This window comes from Phaethon lepturus, unplaced genomic scaffold (genome assembly GCF_000687285.1).
Source record: "Phaethon lepturus isolate BGI_N335 unplaced genomic scaffold, ASM68728v1 scaffold43685, whole genome shotgun sequence".
Classification (NCBI taxonomy): domain Eukaryota; kingdom Metazoa; phylum Chordata; class Aves; order Phaethontiformes; family Phaethontidae; genus Phaethon; species Phaethon lepturus.
Genome location: NW_010543400.1, coordinates 6210 through 33636, shown reverse-complemented (window position 1 = coordinate 33636; position 27427 = coordinate 6210). Strand labels below are relative to the sequence as shown.

Below are 27427 nucleotides of genomic sequence, written 5' to 3'. Positions count from 1 at the left end.
ACGGGCTGAGTGGTTTGTGGCCCTTTTTTTTGTGCAAGTGCTAAGAGCAGATCAGTTTCATTGTGCGCGGCTGTGTTTCCTAACGGGGTTGTGGTTTCAAATCCATTTCCCTCTAGGCTCCCTTTTTTCTTTCGAATGCAGAATGGAATTAATTATTTTGAAGAAAAATGGCTAAAGCAACAATATATTCTTCTAACGTAATTACTTCTTTAGAAGAGCTTAGTTTTTTATTAATGCAGTCTTCTGGTGGTATCTGTGCTCATCGAGGTTAATACTTTGCCCCTGATGCTTACACATCCTTTATTTGAAAACATTGTGGACAAGCAGTGCATGGTGTGTATAGAATATTACAAGGAAGGTTTTTGCTCTTTTTTTCAATTTCTGTTAAGTTCCTTATGTTTTCATACTTCTAGTATTTCAGAAGGAATATGGCAGTCAGTTTCACTGTTAATGAATCATTGCCTGTTATTTGGTTTTGGGGGGAACAAGCATTTGTCTCCTAATCTTTGTTTTCTTGTAGGTATTTTTGTTGATACTGTAAATTCCATGGGACAGACTTCTCTCTTCACTGCTGCATTGCTAGGTCTTTGTAAAATAGTGGATGTGCTGTTGGATTATGGCTCAGATGCTAATCAGTTAAGTGTAAAAATAATTCTTTATTCTTATATTAAAACTAATGTTTAATCTTTTAGTGGTTATAGTCAATGTAATACACTGTATTCACTGTGTGTAAATGAAGATATGCTTAAGATGCATGTTGCTATTTTAGTTAAAGATCCCCAGAGGTAAGTAGGTGCGTAATTTTCCTTATGTCGTGGTGTATGTTGTTTGGGAGTACAAAAATGTTGTAGGTATGCCGCTTTTTTTCCCGGGGCACAGCTGGTTGAGTGTAGTAGGGGTAGATTGGAACATTTCTGCTTTAATGTTCTTCAGTCGCTGTTATGATGGAAGCACCCCAGTCCATGCAGCTGCATTCTCAGGAAATCAGTGGATTCTTAGCAAATTGTTGGATGAAGGAGGTGATCTGAGAGTACATGATAAAGATGGAAAAAATCCACAGCATTGGGCTATGTCAGCTGGAAAAGAAAGCAGTGCTCAGGTATGTGTGTAATACGTGTTGAATATTTGCTAGGTGTGTGCTCACATCTTCATCTTAAACTGAAGAAACCAACATTCCAGGGGGAAATTCTTGGCTTTTAGATAACTATTTAACATTTTCAAATGTCAGTAGTGATACTTTGAAGACCTCGTGATACAGATTGAATAATTAAGGTTTTGCTCAGGTGCAGGGGCATGTCTAACTCGTTTAGACCTTCATGTGTAAGTGTGCAGTGAGGAGAATGGCAGGCCCTTGTTTTCAATTATTGATGTATGTAGTTTGTTTGCATGTATGTGCAATTCAGGAGTAAACAGGAAGTAGTTTTCAAGTGTATATCTGTGACTTACATGTATATCACTGCATGAACAGTGTCAGCAAACGTGTCATTTTTGCTAGCATGGTAGCAAAATGCCATCTCAAGGCTTATTTATGACTGCAGTACTGATTTAAAACTCATACTCCTCTTTCCTGTTACTACAATGCTCCTCTTAAAAAGAAACCTGATACTGCAGTTTTCAGGGCGAATGTCTTGAAAGTCAGCTAGTGTTTGAAGTAAGCGTTCTCTTATATTTTCATGTATTTGATTTTCTTGAAGTTTTTCCATGTATCCATTTCTTGAAATGACTGTTTAAATATTACAAGTAACAAGTTTGGGGTTGTTTTTTGTAGCCATGACCTATTAATTTAAAATGGTGTATCTTACAGTTCTGAAGTAATTTTTTAAAAATTGTTTTTCCCGTCACCCTCCTCTCTAGATGCTGGAATTCATACAGCGTTGTACATTCCACATGCAGGCTGCCATTCAAAATTTTCCCTCTGATCTATTCAGGAAGGTTGGCTCATCAAAAGCACTGGTCTGCAGCCCATCTCGGTTTGGTGGTCTTGTTCAAGGGTAAGAATGTATTCTAAAGTACTGAGGGACTGAGCCGCAAGGACTCTAAATTCCATATTCTGTTATCTTAAAATTAACATGTTCCTGTTTCTTTTTGACAGTATCAGATTTAAAAACAATGTGTGTTAGGAATGATGATACTGTTTATTTCTGTTGTTGATAGTTGTAAAAGTCTGTATATTAGGAAATACTCTTGAAATCAGCAATATGAAATACTGGATTTTAATAGAATTAAAATAGCAGTAACTTAAAGTAGTTTGTTGACTTTTAAGGTCACTGCAAATCTTCTGGGGCTGTGTTTCCTACTGTTTCAAGAGCTTTTATGTCAGAATTGTGTTAGGAAAAATACGTACTTTTGTACAAAAAGTGATGCAGGATGCCTGTGTGTGTATATATATTTTTTAAACTGGCTATCTTGTTTTAAACCAGTACATATCTTAACAGTGAATCTAAAAAGTTTTAATGAGTTGCACAGTAATTTGGAACTTCAGCATCTGCATTGCACTTTATGTGGGACCTAGTCAAGTGCAACATTTGAAATACATGGCTCTTGCAGAATTTTTGCATTTTTTTCTCTGTCTTTTTTGTATTTTACTCAAAGCCTTGGCATATTAGTTACTCTTACTGCTTATGTTTTTGATGCTTAGAAATGTTGACAGTCCTCTGGGCAGATTTCTAAAAGGTGGAGCTAATGTAGCCAAGAACATTTACAGCTTTGGCTTTGGGAAGGTAAGATGCTATGGATAATGGTTTTCTAATGGTATTAGTACAGCTTTTCAGAGTCACATATTCTTCACAATGGTTATCCTACCTGTGTTATTTTTAATTTTTAGCGTGTTCTTATTCCTACTGAAATGGTGGGGGAAAAAACTGTAGAACGTGCCAATATTCAGTCCTTTAGTCATTAGTAGGCCCTATCAGAGGAAGCTGTTTTGGAACAGACAACAGAAACTCTCCTGTTAAATGTCACTTGTGGGAGTTCTAGATGAATGTTTCTGCTTTCCTATTTCAGCTTCACTAGAAAGTTAAGCTTTTGCCGTAGATATCTTAACATCTTATTTTGATGCTTTGGCTGATGCTCCCATTGCACTGATTGCACTCAAATTCTTAGTGAGTTTGTGACAGATGTGACAGACCTTGGGAACTGTTGCATATTCCTTTTGGTTATGCCCTGGTGTTTCAGTTTTATCTTGCAGGCAGCGGGCATCTAGGGTACTTGGCTTCTGTCCCTATTATTGGTGAAAAAGATGTCGTTCAGGCAGATGATGAACCAACATTTTCTTACCATGTTGGACCATACATGATCATGACAAAGTGAGTGAAGTCAAAGGGATTTTAACCCCTCTTAGCGTGTATCTGGTACTATTAAGCAGCAAGTTGTTGTACCAGATGCTTTGGATAGTTTTCATTGTCTATTCTATGTTCATCCACTGCCTTCTGCTTGCAACTTGTTTTCTGCAATCCACTGATTGATATCTCCTTTAGACCCTCTTGATATTTGTAGGTTGCTCTTGTTCTTTCCAGCAGTATTAACCCAATCATGGTTATTCATTGATGGCAATGTTTCAGTACTGATTCCTTTTGTGATGGGAAATCTGTTGCTGGGGTTGTAGAGATTACATTGTTTGATGTTTAGTCCTTGTAATTGTTGGGTCAGACCTCAGGCCTCTGGATATGTATGTCTGCCGCCCACTCGCTCAAACCTGTGGTGAAATGAGAGTTGCAAGAGCAGACTGAGCCTTTTTTTATCTTTTACATTGTGTAGCAAGTAGTTGTGTCTCAGAGGCATCTGGAGGATTGGCAAACTGGTGATTTAATCTTCCCAAAGCTCTGGCTTGTATCACAGTGGGCTGATGGCCTTTAGTGAAAGGGGTTTTAGAGTGTCCTTTTTCTTCACCTTGGGTCATGGAAGTGTAGTGACTTTGGACAGCAAACCTGCCCTACATCCAATCTTTAACAGGATGAGAATTTATTGTCATTTGGAAAGGGTATATGCTGCTGCCAAGATCATCAAGTAATGTCACTAACAGTAGGAGGCAGCACCAGAGCATTTCAGAATCACAAAATTGTTTGTAAGTAGTCCCATAACTGGAAAGAAATACTGCAGAAAGCATCTCGTAGAAATTCCTCTCCTTCTCTTGTAGCTTAATGTGGGGAGGCAGCAGAGTTACAGTGAAGGAACTCAGCTTTGAGCCCCATAAGAACTGTAGTAAACTACGCTTAGCTGATCTTCTCATTGCAGAGCAGGAACATAGTAGGTAAGAAAGAATATGCAGTAGCCACGCGTTCCCCTGGGGTCTGTGTGTCTGTAGTGATGTGAGGAAGTGTGATTAACCTCAGAAGGACTCTTAGGCTGTGGTTGCACTTTCTCTCCAAATGAGAAATACAGGTCTCATGTTTTCCTGTCCCTTCCCACTTCATTTGTTCCCCAGTGGATAATAAAGGAGAAGAGAATACTTTCTTCTCGTATGTCTAGATGAATGCTTCATTGCACATTTCCTGGATGGCTTACTTATAGGTTGCAACAGTAAGCCCTATTTCCTAAATGCCTCCTAATCTATGGTTCTTTTAAAACTTTGTGTATTTTAATGAAAAGTTAGAAGCATCCACATTGTGTTGATAAAAATAAAAACACCTAGAAGGCCAGGACTCTCTTTTCATCTCAGATTTCACTTACAATTTTTTCTTCTCCCTGTGCAGTAAACTCCGTCATCCACATTTGCTACAGTTGATGTCTGTTTGTCTGTCTAGTGACTTGGAGAAAACCCGTTTAGTATATGAAAGGGTTAACTTCGGTTCTCTGTACAGCATCCTTCATGAAAGGGTAATTTGGAGTACTTGTTTTTTAAATAGTAATTAATTGAGAGGAAATTTAGTAACTACATCTACCATCTTTACTCAGAGAACAAGACTACAAAATGATCAGTCTGCGTATCTGGGTTTCTGTTTCATTCCACAGTATCAGATACTCTGTGTAAGCTGGTAAAGTTTGTAACTGGCAAATGTTTCAGTTAATGTTTAGGTGCAATTGCATTGATTTTCTTGTTTTGTATCAGTCTTAAAATGGCTGCTGTTAAATTCAGTCAAACTTTTAATCTTTTGCATGTGGTTGTATACTGCAAATGTGACAAGACCAGCTTTTGACCTTGAATATTTACATGTATTACATTGCAAACTGCCTGTGTGTAAAAGTGAAGGCTTGAAGTCAAAGTCAGTTGCAGTTCTTTTTATTTTTTCTTTTTTTTTTTTTAACTGATCTGTATTTTATTTTTGTCACTATTCTGTCTGAATGCAGACATCGAAGTTACTGGAGAAATTGCAGTCAAAGGCAAGAAATTCTAAGGGTTGATTATGCTTCAGAGTGAATTTTGGCATAGTCAATGTATTTTCTTAATTACTGTTGAAGATACTAGTTGGTTTGGTATTGAGAACAAACATTATTTAGCAAGTGCAGTTTGTCTGACTTATTACAGTATGTTTCACATTTGCTTTCTTTGACGCCTTCTGTACCATGGTAGATTTTCACTACATGAAGCTTTAAAGACCTGCAATGCAAATTTGGTATTTTTGTCTTTTTTCAGCGTACAGAATTCCCAGTGCTGCACATGGAGACAATTTTGCATGTGTTGCTTCAAATTAACGATGCTTTGCGGTTCTTACACTCCCGTGGATTTATCCACCGTTCAGTGACCTCCTATGCTATTCAAATTGTTTCTTCTGGTGAGGCAAAGCTATGCAACTTGGAATACATGATAGAGAGGTAAAGAACTTCCTCACTCTTTCTGTGAAAGGGACAAACACAAAGAAAGTCAAATTTAGTGCTAAATTCTGCTGAAGTGCCTCTCTTGATGGCTAGGGACTCCTGCCTCTGAGTCAGGCAACAGAGTTACGGGAGTAAAATCTCCAAATTATTACTGCTCAGGTACATTAACTTTGCTACAGGCAGTACGGCAGGTTTCAGGTAGACTTAGTTTCTATGTTATAAGTATCTGCAAATAGGAGCTACTAAGAGAAGCAGCTCTTTACTGGAGTATAAAAATACCATCATAGAGAAAGAGAACCTAATCTTACAGAACAGAGATTAAATTCTTCGAGTCATTAATTCTGCTGCTGGGCTAGAAATAATTTAAGTCTCCTTTTGTTATACTGAACTTGTGCTTATGAAGGCTTACCTAAAATGGTTGAAGATTCTGCATCTGATTGAACCGGTAGTAATTAAGTGCCACCAGTAAGAAAAAGAGTATTTCTTTTATGAGGGACATCATTCATTGCATCTGGGTAAATTATTACTTATATACTTTTTTTACTTATTTACTGTAGTGCAGTCTGATTAGAAAGGAAGTAAATGGCTGGTTAGACTGTAAAGAAAGAGAGTAAAATTAGTAATAAACAAAAATTTGCCAATGGTCATGTTCTAAAAGGAGCAAAGGTACTTTCTAACCTGCTAGCAAACACAATTTGTTAATAAATCTTGGCTGTTTCTTAGACCTACAGATACAGTTTACTGTGAAATGATTAACAAAAAACCCTATGGTTAAATGTGAGGAGGAAGTTATCTTCTAGACATATGTATATATTGCAAAATAAATGCTGACAGGCTAGGTGGCACCTTCTTGTGTTTTGTCCGTGGTCAGACAACACTGGCCAGAACTAAAAGGTTGTTTATAAAATTCACATTGGGAAATTTTCATCTTTCTCTAATTTCTTTCTGAGTGTTTTTTTTTTTTTTAAAGGAGGTGTTACTTTCACCAAAATGTCTTTACTGTAATGTGCCAAAATACATTTGTTGGTGTGAAAATATTTTTATTTGCAGATCTACTCTGGACTTTATAGGTATTTAAATTAAAGAAGATATACCAAGCTCAGGTGATTAATTCCAAAAGGTATACTTTCTAGTTGAGGTTGCTGCATATGCCAATTTGAAACTTTTTTTCCCCTTTATACAGCAAAGATGGCGGTGAACACAGTGATCTGACACGTATTCCTGTCCCAGTCCAGCTGTATAAGTGGTGCTCTCCTGAAGTAATCCTTGAAAAAGTTGTCACGGTCAAATCTGATGTTTATAGCTTCTGTACAGTAGTGCAGGAGGCCTTGACAGGTATATCTGTAGGTTTAGGCTTTTGTCAGTAGAGTAGCTCACTGAATGTTTTAAATGCAGACTGTTAGCCCCCGAACGTCTGTTTAATTCCCCTGAGTGTGGATGAAACCTTGCTGTGATGGCTCATACAAAGTTAACTTGGAAGAGGAACACTCCAGGCAAAAAGCCAAATGTTAATGACAACAGCAAAGACTGCTGGAAACTTTTGTAAAATGTAATCAGAAGACTAAAAATTGCATAACTAAAGATTAGATTAATGCTTGCTGTTAGAGAGGTACAATTTTGTGTGTGGTGTTTTTTTGCTGTTTGTCCTTTATACAAGGGCAGCAAAACGTTCTGTTAACTCTTTGCAATGTGCAAAATGAGCCTGTGCAGCTTTCATCTTTTTCGTCGCTACCATAACTTACAGATACTGTATTGTTATTTTTATTACAGTTAATGTGTAATGTATGTTATGTATTGACTTTGACTCTTTTGACACTGAAATAGGATAAACAATTACTGTAAAATTTAAACCCTCTATTAGCTAGTTGGTAATGAGGAAGTCAGAGTGTGTGTTACAGTTTAACTGTCCTGTAGGGATTGCTGTCAGCGCCTTTTAAAGCATCCACTGCTGAAGGTAAGATAGGGAAGAGATGTCAGACTGGATTGAGTGCTTGTTTGGTTCGTGACGGTAGTTGTAAATTAGGGAATGTGCAGACAGTAATGCCTCACTATCTCTGCTTCTTTTATCTTTTTTTCTTTCTTTTCATTAACACTGATATACAGCTTGTGACATAAAGTCTGTATTTATGTCTTGCAGAGACCCCTCCCTGGAAAGGGCTTGAAGACTCAGTTATTAAACAGCTCATAGTTTCAGGGCAACAGTTAGAAGCAGATGTCAGACTTCCTATGCCCTATTACAGTATCGTAAAGTCAGGACTGGAGCCTAAACAGAAGAACCGCGCTATGAAACTTCAGGATATTCAATATATACTGAAAAATGACTTAAAGGTGACTTCCAGGATTGTAGACTTTGACGTATTTAAAATGGAAGAATTTTGTGTCTGTTCAGATTCAACTTGTTCTGCTTAAATCTAGGTGGGAGGCTTTTTTGTATGCAGTCTGAACATTGAGTATCCTTTTTTGATTATGGAGTGAGAGCACCTTAAAAGAGAAGGTAGAGACATTGAACTGTCAAATCTAGTTGTCTTTTATTCCTTTTTTGTATTACAGGACTTAACTAAGTCTCAAACTGGTCACAGTGATGAACTGGCAAAAGCACAAAGGCCCACTGTTTTTGCAGATGTGAACATCTGTTTGGCATCAGCTTTTAGCTACCAGAAGATGACACAGGAATTGCAGGGAAAAGAGATAACTGGGGCTGGTGAGTTTCTTCTAGCAAGATGTCATGTGTCCTTCACTTAGCATGTTCCTCAGTCCGTAAAGGTCTAATAGAAATAATTAAAATGTGAGCACTTATGGATTTTATGACAGTTTGAAAATAGAAAGCAGTTAGCTTTGGATTCTAGCTACCACCCTAATTGTCACTGTAAACTCAAGACTGGTTAATATTTGAAGCTCAGGGACACTGTTTTCAGCAGAGGTGTTAAATGCTGTTCGTGTAATCTCTAAAGGATATTAACTCCTAAATGTACGTAAGCAGTGTGTTTGGACATCAGGAGAAATGGCCTAACACTTAAAATGAAATTTTTCAGACAACTCTGCTGCCCCAAGATACCATCATTTTCCTGACAATAGTGCTTTAGTGGATCAAGAGGCATCAACTAGTCTAAAGCCAGTTGCACAGGACGAAAATCACGATGCAGCTTCTGAACTCCAGGACACCCTCAGTGTCAGTGATGTGAATGACAGCCTCTGTAGCTTTGAAATCAATGAAATCTTTGCCAGTTATCCAGAACTTCATGAAGCCTTCCTGGAAGAAGGAGCTGGATTAGGTCAAACTCTAAAGGATGAAAAAAGGCAGCAAAAGGAAGAAGATAAGCCTACCCTCAGAGACCTTTATGCATCCCCTGGAGTGCACTGTGAGGAAAAGCCAGTTTATGAGGAAGGTAGCTTTTCAGAATCGGGTACAGGGTATACCACAGAAGAGGAGAGTATGAGTGAGGCCTCTGACCTATGCATGCTGGCACAGGTGAGAGGAGATGCTGGGAGAAGAATGAGTAGTCTATCCCGAAATGAGCAGCACATCAGCAAATGTGTCCTTAATTTAAAGATTGTTCAAAGCATGTTGCAGCAGGCAGCAGATTCCCTGTGCAGAACAGAGGAGAAACTGGACAAATTAGAGGCCACTGAAAAGCAAAAGAAGCTGGTCCAAGAAATCAGAATGAATCAGCTTTCTCAGCAAATTTTTCAAGAAAGACCCTGGAACAGATCTGATGATACTTTCCAAAATATCAATAACCCTTCTTCTGGAGTTACTACCTTTTTATGGAAGGCTGTAGGTCCACCATCAAGTGACTATATTCCACCGCTGATGATGTGTCAGGCACAAGGAGCATTGGATGGAGGCAGTTTCCAAGCTATTTCAAAGACAGCAAAGGAAATGGAGGCAATTCAAAAGGAAAAATGGAAGTGCTTTTATGAAATGAGTAAGAGTAAGAATGAAAACAACCATCGTGGTCGCAGCTTCAGTGTGATGAAAAGCCTGGATGATCAAATGAGCCTAGACCATGAGGTGAAGTGTTGAGCAGGGTGGCTGTGTTTATCACTTCTGTATTCCTTTGCAGGTAGAGACATAGTTATGGATAGTGTCCAAGAAGAGGGATGAATCTGTCTTCTAAAATATATGCATATACCATATGCATTATATATAGGAATGAAAATAGATCAGCAGTGCAATAGTATTATTTCTTCTTTCTCCCCACACCTCCACCCAGCAAAATACTAGTCCAGTTGCTCAGGAGGGAATAAAATCCTGTACTAAAATGTCCGGGCAAATGGCAAGCAGAGAAAGATTTTTTCTTTGTATGCTTGGTTATGGAGGTCTAAACTGTCATTACTAAGGGCTTCTGGATCATTTTCATTATTAAATATAAGCCGTTGACATGCTTAGCCCAAAGAGGAAGAGAGAAATTCATGTATGTATCTGCTGTAGGAATAATCTTGAGTTCTTCAGATCAACTTATTCCCCTGGGAACTACACGTTAGTTTGCCTGTGTACATATGAAACCTGCTATAAATCCAGGGCAGAGTTTTTACTAGGCTAAGGCCTGGAGTTGTCATCCTTTTTCATGAGCAGTGGTACTAAAATATAAGCTAGGGAATAAAGTTTGCACAGTCCAGTTCTTAGTGTATCTCATAGACAGCTTAACCAGTAATTACCAGGATGCCCAATGTGTGCTGAATCATGGCTTGTTGGACTTATTTCAGCATTGGCTCCCACGTGTATCTGTAAGATGCAAAGAAAAGTTCAACTTGCAGTGTCAGAGAGGAGGTGATTCACATTCTGCAGCAAGTGGAAGTGAAGACAAGAGGTGGTGAGTTTTGATCATATTCACAGAAGAGTTAATTCTAGCAGATTCATCTTGATACAGCCACTGTCAAAAGTAGACATATCCAGGATCAACAATGGCGTTAAATGTTTTTTGCAGTAAGCCAAAAGCGATCTGTCCAGTTAGAACACTACTGTGAGTCATTGTCAGCTGCAGACCTGACAGGGTAACTGCTGCGACAGGGCAGTTACTTTTAAAGATAGATTCCAAATGCCTCTCTGATGGAGGTCAGTAGTCCAAAACTGTAACAGTGCCTAAGAGCAACGTACTAAGTTGCTAGTAAGGGTGGTTCTCCTCCCTCTGCACAGCCTCATTAAATTCTCAGTAGAAATACTTTGACTTTTGTAGGTGTAGGACTAGGACCTATGTTAGGGGCTGTGGGAGTAGAACAGTCTGGCTAAACCCAGTGACAGCAGAGCATATGTTACTTAGTTACATTTTCCGTGCTTTTTAATGTTATCCCTTTGTATTTCTACGTATGGATGGAAAGTACATGCTAAAAGTACCTGGCAAAACTTGTGCAAATTAATGTATCTTATTATTTGGAAAGATGGGGACAGGCACCTCCTTCAGTGTTTGGGTTTTCCTTCAGGAAGACCGTTGCAGTTTTTAAGTTGATTCATGACCCAGTTGGAGCAGTAAGACCTGTTGGTACAGGACATACTTGGTCAAAAGATAAATATGCCAGATGCTGATGTGTGTTTACGTGGTCAAGTCAGTGAACTATACATTGGAATTGAGTTGGTGGTAGGATTGCTGTTACCAGAGTCTGAAGCTCAGAATGTTTTCAGTTGTCCGCTGATCACCTTACTGACCTGAATAAAAACACATCTACATAGCATTCATTGTCTGTTAGTGTTTAGATAGATACATAAGATGAAGGCAGTTGACAGCTTTTGAATCTAGATTTTTATGTACAGCTTGTCTGGTTAATCTACGGTAGACCTAAATAAGTGTCTGTGCTTTCTAAGCTTCTGACAGCTCAATCTGCTAGTTCTGTTGGGTTCTTGGAACATCTCAGCCTTTTAATTAACATTAAAACAACCTCTCATCTTTTAGTGACTGGGGAATACTTAACAAAATACACTTGTGCATTAACAGAGTTTGATGCCTTTAACAATTTATTATAGGTGCTATCCAAAATCAAGATCTGAAATTTACAGTACAGAAATAAGTGAGGAGAGAAGGCTGATGCAATCAGAATGGAGGAGTAAGTAAATCAGTGTTAACATGGCATCGATGTTAGCAGGTCTTACGGCAGTGCATTAAAACTTAACACATTTTGTTACTTAAGGAAGGTCTGTGTGCCTTAATTGCTGAAGCTCTATTAGGCTGTTCTTGTATGAAAACCGTATGAGTAGGATCCTGTGTCTTGCACGTTCAGGGCATAAAATAATCACAACCACATTAAGACGGTTTGATTCTAAAGCACAAGGAATTTCTAGCCCTGTTTAGGAGGATGTAAGGGAGGGCCAGTGTATGAATTTAGAAAGGGTGGTATAGCAATGGCCAGTGGATGGCGGTGCAGGTATGAATAATAGAGAATGCAAACTAAGAAAAATTGTTCATGTAAAGACTTGTCCACATCAATTTATGCAGATTTTAAGCTTTCCTGAAAACAGAAGGAAGTGTTTAGCTCTTTCTATCATAAAGGAAGAAAATTAACTCTATCCCAGCCAAAACCAGGACAAGGCTATAACTTGAGCATTTCCAAGTCTGCAGACACAATGAAATACAGGGAATGCTTTGAAGGTCCAGATTCTGTTGTGTGAACTGGTAACTTTGTTCTTTTTGTGTAGCTGAAGTAAAGCAAATGGCCAGAAGAGTGGCCTCAGGACAACTAGAACTCGGCCCTCCATATCCAGCCAGTGAATGTACATCTGAAAGTGAAGCAGAGAGTGTGAAGAAAGCCTTTCAACATGTCACTGTTAGAGTCCAAGAAAGTCAAGACCAACAAGGATATAGGTGGCAGACAGGTGATAGTGTTGAGCCTTGGGATCTGGGCAGTGAAGATAGATCTGAACCTGAGGAGAGTGATCCAGAGTCTGCCTTCAGAAGTTCTGGAGGTAAGGTTAAAAACAAAAAAATAATTTCTTCTCTTTTTGTCTCTCTCCATCTCCCAGCAGATTTCAGCGTCTGTGATTTTGTTACAATAATTGTCAATTTTCTTTTCCAGACTCTTGCCCTTAAAGCAGGTCAATCATTCAGTCGTTGGTGAACATAAATAATAGACTAAGATGAGTATTACATGTTAATAGGCGGAGGTAATGTCCAGTGAGCTTGGAGACCCTTCATCATCATTGATTACCCTATATCAGCAGGGGAGACCCAAAGCTTTCAAATGCTTTCACGAGTATGCTTTCACACTTTATTTCCTTCAACTGGACTAGAGACATGCTTTTTCTGTAGCAGCATGGTGGGTAGTGCTTTTGTAATAGTTATGGATAAAAGGAAAGCTTCACATGCCTAGATTAACGATATGAGCATTTAAATGTCATTATTTCTCCATGTTCCTGACAGACAATGTAGTTTTAGTGTCTACTCTCATTGGTATTCCATCAGTGGTTCAGATCACTTCATGTCATTTTTCGCTTAATAATTTTGTTCCATTCTGACATCCTAGGGAGAAGTTGCCAGTCACCATCACAAGATGAACAAGCAGAGTCTGGAATAGCCATTCATAAGAATTCAGTCCTTCCTCAACAAGTTGAGAATCTCTCTAGAGTATGTACAGTAATCTAAGAAACCTAGTTGCAGCTAGTTATCTGTAAAACAATTTAGCCTGGTTGCATACTGAACTACCAAGACAGCTGATCTTTTCAGTTATCGTCTGACTAACAATCCACCATCTTCCCTCCCCCCCTGCCTTTTTTTGATTGGTTCTATAAACCGTGAAGGTAGTGAAAGGAGCAGGAGGTAGGTTGAAACTCAGCCTACCTACCTACTCAATGATCACATTAAACACAATTTCAATTTGATGCAGTATTGTTTAACATTATTGACTAAAATGTATATTCTTTAATACAGAGTGGAGAAAGAATCTTAAATGATGATGTCTTTCACAGAGGCATTCAAGGGAATTATGTTGTTCCCTTAATTCATCTCCTGATGTGTCTAAAGAATTCTTGACTCCTGATCCTGATTATTTCCTTCCCTCTAATCAGCTAAGTTCAGAACTAGAGGTAAAAGTAACAGTAAAGACAGGAATGAAGTTTGTGTCAAGAACTTTGGACATAAGTTACACAACATGTGGTTTTATTATGCTCCCATTTGATTTGAAGAAGAGCTGTAGAAAATGGGAGAATGACAGGTTCTTTTCTTTTCAAAAAATACCTACAAATATTTATCTAAAAGTAAGACAATTCTAACCCCGTTCCTTTAAAACACACCCCTCTACCCCCCAAACCACCAAAAAACCAAACAACGAAATTTAAAAAAAAAAAACCCAAACAACTAAAACCCGACAGTCACCCAGACTCCCAAAACACCAGGGACATGTTTTTTTTAATTTGTTCACTAGGAAATTATATAATCTGTGACTGAGAAAAGTTTTAGACGGTTGATAGTCTCAGCCTTTCCTTCACAGCTCTGTCAATTATAGTGCTCAGTAGTCTTGAAACACATCTTCATTCATTTATTGAGGGTTTGAAACTATTGTATGGACTATTAAATCCAGTCTATGCTGTTTGCTGATAAACTTTTGAAAAGTTTGTCTCTCCATTCTGATTATTGTGAACACCATCCTGTGAGAGTTGTCCTACCCTTCACAGCTTGGCTGTGAGAAATTGAATTCACTTTCTTGTCCCCCCTGTTTCAGACCTCAGGTGCTGAGGGCAAATTAGAAGATGCTTGTGAAGGATTTTTGCAGAAACAGTTACCTGAAGATGCAGGATCAGGTACTCAGGTTTCAGGTAAATGTGCTCTTTCTTTTGTAGGTACTTTTGAGTCAGGGAGACAGAGTCTTGCTGCACTCTACATTTTTGTCAGCAGCACTCCTGTCAGAAGGCTGGAGCTTGATTCTTCAGGGTCACTTAGTCTCTTTCATTATTTTTTAGTGAGATTTCAGGACACCCAGGATTTTGGAAGATGAAGTTGTGGCATTGCAGTCACTGAAATGTTGTTGAGTGCAATGATTATGTACTTCCTGTGTTTTAGGTTAAAAAAAACCCAAAAAAACCCAAACAAAACAAAACTTGTTTGCAACCTTTTTGTTTTTGTCCTAGGGCTAAGTTTAATCTTTTTATGCAACTTGCTGTGGTGCTGGTAACTGAATTAGAGTTGTATTTACACATTAATATTCTTACTGCTAGGAGGATCTTGAGCTTGAAAACTGTAAGAGCTGATACTGTGTGTGTGCAGAATAATGGAAGGTTCATCGTTGTTTCTCTAGTCTGTTGCCTCTCTTAGCTCAAATTTGTAAATGTTGCTATATTCCCCAGTGCTTCAGAGGTTGACTGTCTGGCAGCTGTGGTATTTTTATGAAAATGCATCTTTAAAACATTTGTCTCTTGACAACAGCAAAGGTCACAAGAACTAAAAAATTTAATAAAGTTGCAATTTCCTGTTCAATGAGTTGTGTTGCTTTCTTTTGTACTTGCAAAACCCAATAATGGGGAATGTTTATTATTTGTATTCAGGAGGAAAAATACTATTCTGCAGCACAGCGGCGCAGAACTCTGGCAGTAACATGCTAGGAGTGAATCAGCTTAGCCATATGCCTGTAGCCAGGTAGACAGACTTATTTTCATTGTTACTTCAAGCATAAATTCGGTTATAAAGTGTGCTCTGTTTATTAATTCTGTTTATATATCTAATATTCAAATAAGATGCCAGTGGTGTTTTTTAATTACTATCTACATATCATAGTTTGGTGCTAAGAAAATACTAGGACTTTGACAAGTCTCATGGGGTTTTGTCTTTTACAGTGTTCAGTTTGGTGTGGTTTTTTTTTTTGCTTAATGAGGGAGCTAAAATAGGAAAATAAGTCATGTATATATTGCAGTTCCTTTTACACTGATAAACTACAGTCTTAAACAGAGCAAATATAATTCAAATTAAGGCTTCAGTCATCTGTGTTAATTTTGTTGTGCTTTGGTTTTGGAGCTCAAGTAGCATGAAGATGATGCTTTTTCCCCTCCTGTGGGAACAATCTGATGCTCACTGTATCTTGCCTGCAGATAACATTAGCCCATGCTTGGAGACTTGCAGTCTCATCTGTCAAATGTGAGGTGCTTATATCCAGTATTTTTGTGAATTTTATATTCTACTAGTATGCAGAAATGTTGGCCAGAATCACCACCTCATGGTGCAAAGAGTACTTTCACTTAAACTGAAACAGTCCTCACCCTGAAGGTCTTTCAGCAGTGGCTTTCAGACTAGCCTAGCCTCCCTGTAGCTTAGCTTTCCTTGTGTTCCTCCAGAGTTAGCAGCTGCTCACTTTCTCCGAGCGTGGGAGTGAGAGCTGCTTTTACTGTCTGTCAGTGTTGTACTGTCACCCCTCTGCTGGAGGAATGGAGTTACTAACTGTCAAAGGTAGGCAGCAAGCGTGTAAATACTTGGCCTTAAGGTAAAATGTAATGGTTTTGGTTGCTCCCTTCACTTGGGAATTGAGCTTTTGCCAGCAGTACAGAGAGGACTGTTGCTCTCTGAGCATCTGACTAATCCCATTTCTTTTTCAGTGGAGTTGTTACAGTTTGAGAGAATAGCTTACAAACAGGTCAATAAAAGGATGATAAAACAACGTAGCAATGTATATTAATAGATTTTTCATTAACTTTCAGTTCTCTTTTGAACCTGCGTATGTCAGAAGTTTTCTCCTTACTGGATACAAATCCATAATGTGCTTAAAATGGAGTTTTTCTCCTAGAGCTCCCTCTGTCTTGTAAGGTTTTAAGCAAAAAAAGTTTTTATAAGCTGCAGTCTACTTCAGAGAGCAGGTAGTCCTTTAAACTTTTTAAGAGGGAGGAAACTAAATGTATTTCTTTTCATAATTTTCTGGGAGGATCAATGGTTGTGACCTTTTATTCTCTCATCCCAGTGTTGAAGCAGCACAAGAAGTGATCCTATGGGAGCCACAGGAAGAATCCAAAGAAAAAGATGTGTAAGAGCCACAGACCTTTTTATACCAAAACTTCAGCAAGTTGGTCATTATCATTGTAAAAGTTTTGTGTTGATCCAGAACAGGAAGATGTGACAGACCAAAGCTGGGAGAGCGAAAACTAACTGAAGTATTGAAAGAATAGTTTCTCATGATAAGTTGGGAGCTGGGTATAAAAGAGTTATCACATACAGTTGTCCTTAGCTTGAAATATTTTCTTATTTGTAAGTAGTTAACTTTGTGTAATTTGGATGTGCTTCTTCATGTTGGAAGCGTTACGATTCCTTGTTTCTTCTGTTCATATTACACAGAAGAAATAAAGTTACGTTAAAGAGCAAATCATTAGTATGTAGCTAAATTTTATTACAAAAACAGTCCTGTGATTTTGATTCTCAAGAAAAATTGCAGAATATGTTTATGACTTTACTAGTAAAGTTAGGTTCTTTTTACAGGTAATGGAGATTTGCATCGAAATTACTGAATTGGTAACAGTAGATGTCTGTTCATTTCATCCGGGGTATATCTGCAGAAGGTGTTGGTTTGCTTAATATAATCCCAGTCCTGCAGCCACTTAATAATTTTTGTAACTTAAGTGGACATCACTGCCTGTGCAGTTCTATAGCAGTTTCAGTAATTCTTTTAAAGGCTCCTAAGATACGCATTTAGTTTTAATTAATGGATCATTAATTTTTGTTAAATTTTGATGTCTTCCCTTGGCTTTAGAGAGAGTTTTCTACCTAGTGGTTCACAGTTGAAGTTCTTGCCCTTTCTGGAGGCAGTTTCCTGAGATTGCCTTTATAGGAGAATTACTACAACTAAGAAATCCTGTAAAGGAATGGAAAGTAAATAATCTTTTCTCTCTGTAAGAGTATCGAAGATGGTGATCTTTAGCCTTCCAAGAATTCTGTGGGAAGATTTCAAAGGGAATGTCTCTATTCCTTCTGGAAAACTAGATAAGATTGAACAAAATTAAAATTTAAAGAACCTGAAATAGCAGAATTTAGTGATTCACAAGTGCAACAAGTGGCTATTGTAACTGTCAGAATATCTTTTCTTACGTCAGGTCGGTGGCGGATATTCAGGATTTGTCGAGTATCCCCTACGAGCAAGAGAACTACTACAGGAATATAGATTGCAAAACACCCAGAGTCAGTCATGCACCAACAAGTGTCAGCACTCCACTTAGCTCAGGTAATGGCAAAGAGGAAAGAAGGGAGGACCAGTGAATCACTTAACCTTTCTGTGCCAGGAGTCTCACTTTTCTGCCAAGATTTGCTAATGTAAAAATCATTGATGTGAATCATGGAAACTCCATTCATGTAGTACCAATGCATAAATGTTAGGCTTGGAATAAGTAACCACAAGAAATCCTGTACCTGTTGTTTGAAATCTCACTGCTTTGGTCTGGATAGTTACAGCTTTGTAGTTAGAGCATGTTTGGTCAAAAGAGATCTCTAACAGAGAACTAAAGGAGAATTTACAGGGAAAAGCCCCTGTCTGAAAGGTCTCTGAAAGATAATTACTTGGTAGTTCATGGTAGCCTTCATAAATCAGAAATTGTTTTAGACATTTAAAATTGGAGTGATACATGTAGATTTTTTAGCATTTGGAAGACAGACAGTGTAATAAGCACTTAGTATGTTTTAAGTGTTGATAAAGTGATCTCAGTGTATGTTGAACTTAAGTGTTGTTTAAGGGCAATGACTTCTGGTTTGTTTTGTACTTTCATTAATTTGGTGTTATATGGTAGTCAAAATTTCTCAGTTGACAAAGTTTTGCATAAATAAAATCTGAGGCAGAACTCCTAGGTAATCGGTTTGGACTTCTGCTTAGAGATCATTTATGGACAATAATTTCTTAGTTCCTGCGCAGGTGCCTGTTCAAGTACCAGAAACCTTTTTCTGCTTCTGTTTAAATGTGACCAAGATGCAACAAATCCAGAAGTCATTTTCCAGCTTTGCTATCAAAATTTTCTTTTCTTTTTTTTTAATTCTAGAAGATAAAATTCCAGTAGCCTTTGAGAAATACAAACACTGCCATGAAGTAGCTTCAGGTTCTTCCTTTTGTGGTTCTCAAGAGATTTCCTCTGCAGAGTCCAGGACATTCACTACAGCCTATGAAGAGGGAAGGAACACTGAAATTCCCTCTGTTGCTTCAGAAGTTTGCTCATCTGAATTGAATGAGCCTGTAAGTCTAGAAAATTTCCCATATGCCAGCCATTCTTTAATTTTTTTTTCAAAATAACTTTTCCTTAAAATAAATGCAAGTTGGGAAGCACAGAAATACTTTTCGGTCTTTGAGTAGTTTGGAATCCTGGCTCTGTTGACATAATGACAAAAGTTCTGATTGATTTCAAAGCAGTCAGTGTGTACCACTGATTATACAAAGAGTTGGCTTCCCCTTGCGTCTAACCTTGTGTAAATGTTGACCACCATCAAAGTGGCCTTGTCTGCCCTCGATCCCTTCCTTGGCTGTAAAGAATTGCCATTTCCCAGCATTGGATCCAGTAATTTCAGAACACCAAAGTGGCAAGTGTCAGCAAAAGGGAAGAAAAGGTACTTTTTTGTTGGGTGAGGAGGGGCGCTGATCAGTTGCTTTTCTGGTGAGGCAACAGCAGGCTGCTTATCTGAATTCACAAGTGATTTGTGAACTATAGGCTTTTGACTATGTGGAAGTGGGGAATAAACTTGAATGAAGATTAATGTATGTGCATGTGTGTTCAAGTTTTCATGTGAAACTGAAGAATTCTCAAAACTTACTGAGGGAAGATAGATGAGTACTTAAATGAGTGATTCCTTGAGAAAGAAAACTAAGGTGGAAGGGCCTCCATCCAGTAGTTTGGAAGCAAGTAAATGTTCAGAAGGCCCTTGTATTAGGGGATTAAGTTTGTCCTTTTTATGCACAGATGTGGCATAACGTTATCAACTTTGTTGTATCAAAAAATCCTCTCTTTGGTGTTGACCATTTCCAAGGTCACTGTAGTTATTTCCAGTAATCTTTTTGGAACTGAAGGTATTCTGGAGCCACAGCATTATCTTAACTGTCTTTTCAGACAGTTGTATATAAAATAGTTGCCTCTATGCCTTTCTTATTGTTATTCATTGATGGGGTTCTAATTTAAAGATTAAATTGGAGTTTGTTCAACCAGAGCAGTAGCAACTGCATTTGTTGTTGTCAGGTCTGTGTCTTTCTGCTTGCATAGCAGACAGTCAGAATTCATTAAGCCCATTAACAGTGCAGTGCTGCCTTGACTGCTTCTGCGGAGGTATTTGGTTGTGTCACTTTCTTGTCTAAAATCTTATTCTAGGATTAAGTGCATGAAGCACTGTTTCCATTCTGAGAACAGCAAGGACTTGCCTACAATTACAAATTTTTGATTTTGAGGGGCTCTTTTGGTGAATAGGTGTACCTGACTTTAAAGATTCAAAGCAGAGAATGGGAACTTAAGAAATGTTGGAACTGTCCTTTCAGGGAATTACCATTGAATTGCCCATATGGAATGTTGAAATGGATAAAGATTATGTAGCTGAGAGTATCTTATGGCCAGCTAAAAGATGAGAGCACAGCAGCCCAAGCAAAACTTTTGACACATCTGGCTTACCTGCATGCTAGCTCTGTTTTCGTATTCTGAACTGATTGGAGAGCTTAGTTTAAAATTTAGTGGTCAGCTAAGGCTTTAATTAAGGCCTCACCTTATTTTGGATTTAGTATGTTGAAGGGGGTGGGGCTTGAAGACCAGCAGTTCTTCAGTTTACTTTCTTGTGTTTCATTCTGTATGATCTTACACAGGGTGGGTTGCCAGTAGTTGCTTCATCCTTGAGAAGCACCAGGAAGGCATCTGGTAAGTCTCTTAACCCAGCCCCAGCCCAAACAGTATGATCAATAGACGGTGAAACAGATTTGAGAAAGAACAGTTTTACTTCTCCTCTCCTTTTCTTCCCCCCACCCTGGATATACCTTTTTATAGCTTTGCACACAACTGTGTATTGCTAGTGGTAATTAGGTTATGGATTTTGTGTTTGCACCTGCAGACCAAGAACTCTGACCTCTAATCAACCTACGTTTGAAGTGTAAATATTACTGGCCTAAAATTTGCAATACAGGATTGAGAACTGAATGTGCAAGTCTAGCTAAATTATTTTTCCATTATGAAATTATTTAAGGATAATTGATAAAATGTGAATGAGCCACGCTCATGCAGGTTGATAAATACGTCAGCAAGATGCTGTTATAATATAAGCCTATATCACAGTTATTAAGGATTAATCACTGCTAATTAACTAGACTTTTTTTTCTGCCTCAGCACTCTCACAGGCATCTAACCACTTCATTGATGAGCTGCCTCCACCAGCCCAAGAGCTGCTGGATGAAATTGGTAAGAGGCACTTCACCCAAAATGGTATGAGGCTGCCAGCTGTGTTCAGTCAGGATTTCTCCCAAATCACTCACTACTAAAATACACAAGAGCTTCCAAATTAGTTGCAGTCAGGTCAATGATTAGGAAGTTGGGCATCAACAGCTTAAATAACTGGCAGTTATTTAAGTTAGTCCTTGAAGTTTCTGCATTTCATGTAATGGTTAGTTGCTGCTGATGAGAGCAGCTAGCCTACTGAGTGCAGATGTAATTTAACACTGAGATGAATTTTGTGTAGACTGAATTTTTGAAAGGTGTGTGTCCCAGAGCAATGCATGTTCTCCATTAAAACGAGTGCAAGCCAGGCAGCTGCATCCCTCAGGTATTTTTGCAGAGCTTAGTCTCAGTGATTTATGTTTCTTTTTTGTAATCACATACATCTTCAGACAGAGCACAGTGTAAAAACTCCACATTATTTTTACTAGGGTGTGTTACAGCAGAATTTGTTTTGGCTGTTCACCTATAAACTTTTCCTAAACTAACACCAGACATTGGGATAATTCAATGTATATAGGTCCTGTGCTTTTTTAGAAATGAGGCACCCAGACACATTTTAATCTTTTTATTTCCTCACTCACCGAAACAAGGACATGTGGAGACTGGCATCAAATTAATAAGTGATGGCCAGAGACAATTTGTAGAATTAATATATGAGCTAATCACAGATTACGTAAAGGTTTTCATCTAGGTTTGGATGGATAAAGTAATATGGTACTTAAGATTGTATAGAGTCAATTTAGAAAGAGTATCTAGATCAATAAGGAAATATGCTGTTTTTAACAGAATATTTAAAGCAGCAAGATTCCATCGCTCAAAGCTTTAAAGAGAAGGGATTGTATGACTGCGGAGTGCAGCTAAATGGTTAGTTGATGATAGTCCTATTGTAGAGATTACAAATAGAAAATTACTTTTGTATTGCTGCAAAGTTACTCTGAATACTTTTCACTGTATGTTCAGCTGGATGATAAACCTCAATTTTTAGCTTTTTTTTGTATTTGTGGTTCAGAAATTTGAGAGGATTCTCCCTTTCTTGGTAGGGGTATATGCAAGCTTTTCACAAATAGTACCCCTCCACCAGTGTCTGCTGTCTTTCTCAGTGTATTCACTCTCTAAACTCTATGGGGATCTGGTGGGATCTAGAGCTTGTAGGTCTGACCTATCAGAATTAACGTTCTACCTTTATTATGCCACTGTAATGTATGTTGTGTTCAAACAGAAGTGACGAAACCCACGGAAGTATAGATGGTGGGCAGCTGATGTAAAATAGAGCTGAAGTTTCCGTTCTGGGAGGGTGGTTCAGTTGAGAAAGTGGCTAGTGCACACTAACTGCTTGTGTGTCTTATTCACCTTAATGAAATAATGCTTCTGATCTCATGGTGTAAGAAAATAGCATTAATTGGGGTAATCAATATTATATTTCCTGTTCTGTTACAAAGATATCAAAGATAGCATTAGTGAATCTTGTGCTTCTGAAACTGCAAACAATAATAAGTGGGAATAAATTTTAGATGTAGAGCAAGTAATCTCAGAGTATAGGCTCTGCATTTGTTTCCAATGAGTCAGAAAGCGAAGAGCAGTTTAAAAAAAAAAAAAAAGAACATGAGTTAGTCTGTAAAAAAGCTAAATAGCATAGTCACTTGAGAATGATACTGGCACTTGTTTGTGTTATCCTACAGCTTTGTTAGATCTTTTCCCATTTAAAATTGTTACCCAAAGGATAGAAGCTACTGTGACTTTATTCATAGGAGTATCTTGTTTTTAGGTGGTAAGGAATGCAGCAGCCTGTGTTACTTGCTGTTCAATCACTGTGCTTTTGTTGTATTTGCATAAAGTACAGCTATTTCAGACTCCATTTTTATGACAGCCTACTGCTTCCTGCTTATCATAGCTTAGCAGAAGGTGGCTGAATATATTCACATGCTGTAGGGAACAGAACTTGCTGAGATAAGTCTTGGGGGGGGCGGATATCATTGGATTTTGCTAAGTAGGGTAACAAAGCTAACATCCACAGGTTTTCTTTTGATTTTTCTCCCATATCTAGGATTGTAAGGGGAGAGATTAAAGATTAACTTCCACATGCATTTTTCATTTTAGTATGAAGCAAAATGTTCAGTCCTGTGAATCTAAAATTGTGTTACAGTAAAATATTTATCTAGGTCTTGCTACTGGCCACCTTTGACTGTAGATAATGTGAATTTGCTTAACGGGTAGAAAATCAGATGACTGAGGAAAGTGTAATTGAGAAGTGGACAACTGGAAGTTTCCCAAGTGCAGTAAATAAAAAACACATTTTAATTTCTTTATTATCTTCCTTCATACCTTTGATATTAAAATATTTATGTTTATGTGAATAGTTCCTGATCAAATTAAAATGGAAGATGGAGAGTCAAAAAAAGAATCTGAGAGAAGTTGGAAGAGGAATCATAGTTTATGGACTAAGGAATCATTTAATCTAGCAGAAGAAACAGAAAGGTATGAAAAAAGGACATATTTGGCCTTGAGTTACAAAAATGTAGAATAATGGTTCCAGTATATTTTAACAAGATTCAATATTTACAGTAAGCCAACTTTTTTAAGAACCCTGGTAGTTACGACTGTTTTATTTTAAAATGTGTAGTATTAAACTTGCCAGCATCCATTTTAAATTTTTTATTCAACAGGGCTCACTCTACTCTTGATGATATTTTAGAAAGAATGCTCCATGCAATTCCTGGAGATGTGGACATCCAAGAGCAACCCCAGGGACAAACTCTTGGGTTAGCTGATAATTGATACTTTTTTCATAAGTTTTATTTTGTTTATGTTCTGTGTACAGATCTATGCAGGGCTTTTCAGAACATGGGCTGTCACTCCTTAGAGAGTGGTGTGTCAGGGAACTTGCCTGGAAACATCAATCTGAACTCTGCATGCTAACTTGAGAGGGGAAAAAAAATGTTTTGTTAATATAATTTCCTGTAGGTGGAAAGGAAATACTTCAATAAGCTTGGAAGGCAGTGCATAGTCTCTACAGAAATTGGAGATAATTTGACAGAACAGTAGATGTTTTTGAGATAGAGAATAATGTACATTAAGAGAACAGAAGCATGAAAGCTCTTTAGAAAAGACTTTAAAGAAGAGTTTGGGAAGATGGTTATACTGTCATGGCGATATAGGAGGAAATTAAGAAAATGGCAGAAGTCATATATACATCACTTTAAGAAAAAGATTCATAGCCCAAATAACTTTTTTCCTCTTAGAACCAAAGGTCAGGGCTTAGTAACTCTGAACAACTCCACAGTAAATGCTAGTGAGCAGTAATAAGTCATTCCTAACATGTATCTTACTAAGCAACACAAGATATTCTTGTGTTTGGCATCAGGATATTTTTTTTAATTGAACACAGAAGGCCAATGTCCTGATAACCAGGAGGATCTTCCTGACAGGACAGACTGATTCCTGCAGTATACTGCCATGTTCATAAATCGCTGGATCCAAAGTCCATTCACACTTGTAGTCAGCCTGCATTTACTTAATGCTGTTACGTAAGGAATCATTGGAGTCTGCATACGGATGTAAAGCTAAGGCTCATCTGTATTCTTGGAGGGGAGAGGCAGTTTGCTTTAAAGTTGGAGGGGGCAGATGCCCCTTACAGGTCAGGGTAAAAATAAAAAGGCATCTAGTATGTCCAGAGGCTTCTGGTTTAGTGCTCTGTATTCATCCTGTTTAAAAGAAAGTACGAAAAATTGGGATGATACACAAAACTCTGTCATTCAAGGGCTGCAACCCTGCAAGATCCAGAAGATATTGGAAGGAAGAAGGGAGTAGAGGAAGGTGGAGCCAAGGCCAGAGGCAGAGCAGCAGAAGGCTGTGCAGGGAGTTCAGAAGGTCCTCTTTGTCTGTAAAGCTACTGGATGCTCCGCTGGGCAGTATCACATTTATTACATCATTAGTGCTGAATTTGTTGAGGTTGCACAGACTACCCTTTTGCTTTTCTTGATTTCCTCCATTTGGGTACCTGTGCTTTTAAAGGAGAGGAAGCTGCTCGAGATGTAAACTCTCCCGAGACACTTGAAAATTTCCTGATTTTTTTGGCGTCAGTTGAGACTGACCGTTTTGTGGAGTTGCAGAGTGTCTCTTTCATAGCGAGAGTGTCATTTCCTCTGCTGACTTGAAAGCACTGAAAGACAGCCGATAATACTGTATCTGTGTCCTGTTTAGTGCTCAGCTTCTCTGGCTTGGGCACCTAGATGCTTCACGCTGTAGGAATGTGGTTACTATCCCTATGGTTTGGTATGTATCTGTGATGTGTATGCTAATGCCATCAAATCCCTTAAACATCTGTTTTGGTCTCATCTCCCTGGCTTCCCTTTAATAGAAACTAGAAGTAAGGAAGAAGATCCAAGATAAAAGTGTTCCCTCTGTTCTGTGAAATCCAAATCTCCATTAAGAACTGTCAAAGGTGATTGTTATTCTACAGCTAAAGTAAAAGGTTGCCATTTTCAACATTTCTCAATTAAAGATGTTTCTTGGTACAAGGAGGGGGCTGACGCATTAAGTTAATGTGCATTTATTGCTATGCAAAAAATATGAAAGAGCTGGCATTTTGTCCATAGGCAGTAGTCTGTCTGTAGCACAAGATAACTTGGAGGAGGCTGATCTTCAGCGCTGTGGGCATTTAACACTTCTACAGCAGTCAGCTTTACAACACATTTTGCTTTCCAGTTAGGCACCCGAAGTTTGAAATGTCCCAAATCACTAGTTACTTTTAGAAATGTTGATGGTAATTTTTAAACCTGGAGATTTGGGTGTGGCATCATTGTGCTTGTTGTTTGCACAGCATTAGCACATACGACCCTATTTTCTGTCAGATTTCTAGGAGGACTGAGCTGGTAGGGATTGGGCTTCAGGTTTTGAAAACAGAATGATTTCTGATCACAGAGAGGGTCCTGTGTAATGCACCCCATGGCAACAGAGCTGAGGCTGGTTTCTGGTTACAAGTGCAGCTTAATGGGTCTAGCAAAGGGATCTGTAGCGCTTGATTCAGCATGCTGCTGTGTGCTGACAAAACTGGAGCTCTCTCTTTGAAGCGTTGCGTGGCTGTGTATGTTCTTCTTGGTTCTGAGCCGCATTTACATGTTTTTTAGACACGCGTCCTGAAGATCAGAAATCCCACTTACAGGAACAGCTGTCTTGGTCTTTGCCATTCAGGTGAGCCTCTCTGTGAATTAAATTGGGCTTTTGGCAGAAATGTTTGTATTCTCTGGCTGTATGAGATACATTCTTCTCTTCCATGCTGAGGAGGGAGACAGGGGCAATATGAAAGCCCATTCCCTTCAACTTGTAATTTCATATAAGAAAAAAAGCCAGCTGTGTAACTTTTTTTTTTTTCTTACAGGGTGATTGTTTTGCATCAGAGCTCTCCAATATGATTAAAAAGGATAGTGAAGAAGTTCTAATATATCACCTGCTTACTGCTGCTTGTACAGCCTGTGAATGGCAACCCCTTTTTGGCCACATAAACAGTTGCAAAGCTCGGACTTCCTTTAACTGAAGCAGCAAGTACAGAAGAAAATCTAATGGTCTTTGTAATACAGTTTGTACTGGTTTTACACCATCGTTGCATGTATGGGCAGTATCAGCACTATCGCAGGACTGAACTGTATTCTCGATGTAACGCCTTTACAAAGCTGGCTATGTGGTGGGGAGTTTTCTGCACATGCACGCTTACATAAGCAAAAGAATCTTTTGCTCTGTTGCGTTGTGCAGTTTTCAGTGTCACAGATAAAATGATTGTAATTCTGCGGACTGCTGTTACTGCTCAGGCACTCGTTAAATTTTTCCATGCTGGAGTGTGGAGCACTACAGCCCATGTAGTGTATGTTTTTCCTTGCTCATTAAATTTAACAAGGTAATTTCTTGTTTTCTCTTTTCTTAGTGCTTTTGTGATCTAGTGTTGAACTGATTTGACTGATTAAGGGGATTAATTGCTGTGCAAAAAGCTAATGAGAAAGAGGCAGTGTTCTCCAGAGATTGCAAGTGCAGCAATACATTCCCTGCCAGCATTAGGCAAGAATATGAGAAAATCTGGTTAGTATTTACAAAGATAACTGTTGTTTTATTAAACCACACTTTCGGTAGGCCTCATCCAAAAAAACCAAAAACAAACAGACCCTGGATATAATTGAGCTTTGGATCATGATTTTGATGGGCACAGCAACTTCACAATTAACTTTTCTTGTGATAAAAACTGTTCAGCTGCAGGAGGTGTGAAGATTGGCCTTGTGCCTTTTTAACTGACACTGGGATTTTAGCTGCCTTTGTACAGCTGGGTGTACCACCTGGTGCTTTTTCATT

At 38.4% G+C, this 27427-nt stretch overlaps 1 protein-coding gene across 1 annotated transcript; it reads left to right on the top strand.

Moving 5' to 3' along the window:
- Window positions 1–520: 520 nt before the first annotated feature.
- TEX14 (testis expressed 14) lies at window positions 521–26502 on the top strand (the record flags this gene model as incomplete). Its single annotated transcript, XM_010288342.1, has 30 exons — window positions 521–635; window positions 934–1099; window positions 1855–1991; window positions 2639–2720; window positions 3175–3305; window positions 4136–4249; window positions 4692–4815; window positions 5573–5751; window positions 6938–7089; window positions 7892–8082; window positions 8305–8455; window positions 8787–9771; window positions 10458–10568; window positions 11714–11793; window positions 12383–12649; window positions 13207–13307; window positions 13649–13765; window positions 14401–14494; window positions 15221–15311; window positions 16621–16683; window positions 17744–17871; window positions 18677–18867; window positions 20470–20521; window positions 20984–21055; window positions 21878–21955; window positions 23449–23566; window positions 23755–23850; window positions 24849–24958; window positions 26218–26281; window positions 26469–26502. Coding segments are annotated over 30 exons (4394 nt in total), but the record flags the coding sequence as incomplete, so codon positions are not given.
- Window positions 26503–27427: the final 925 nt, after the last annotated feature.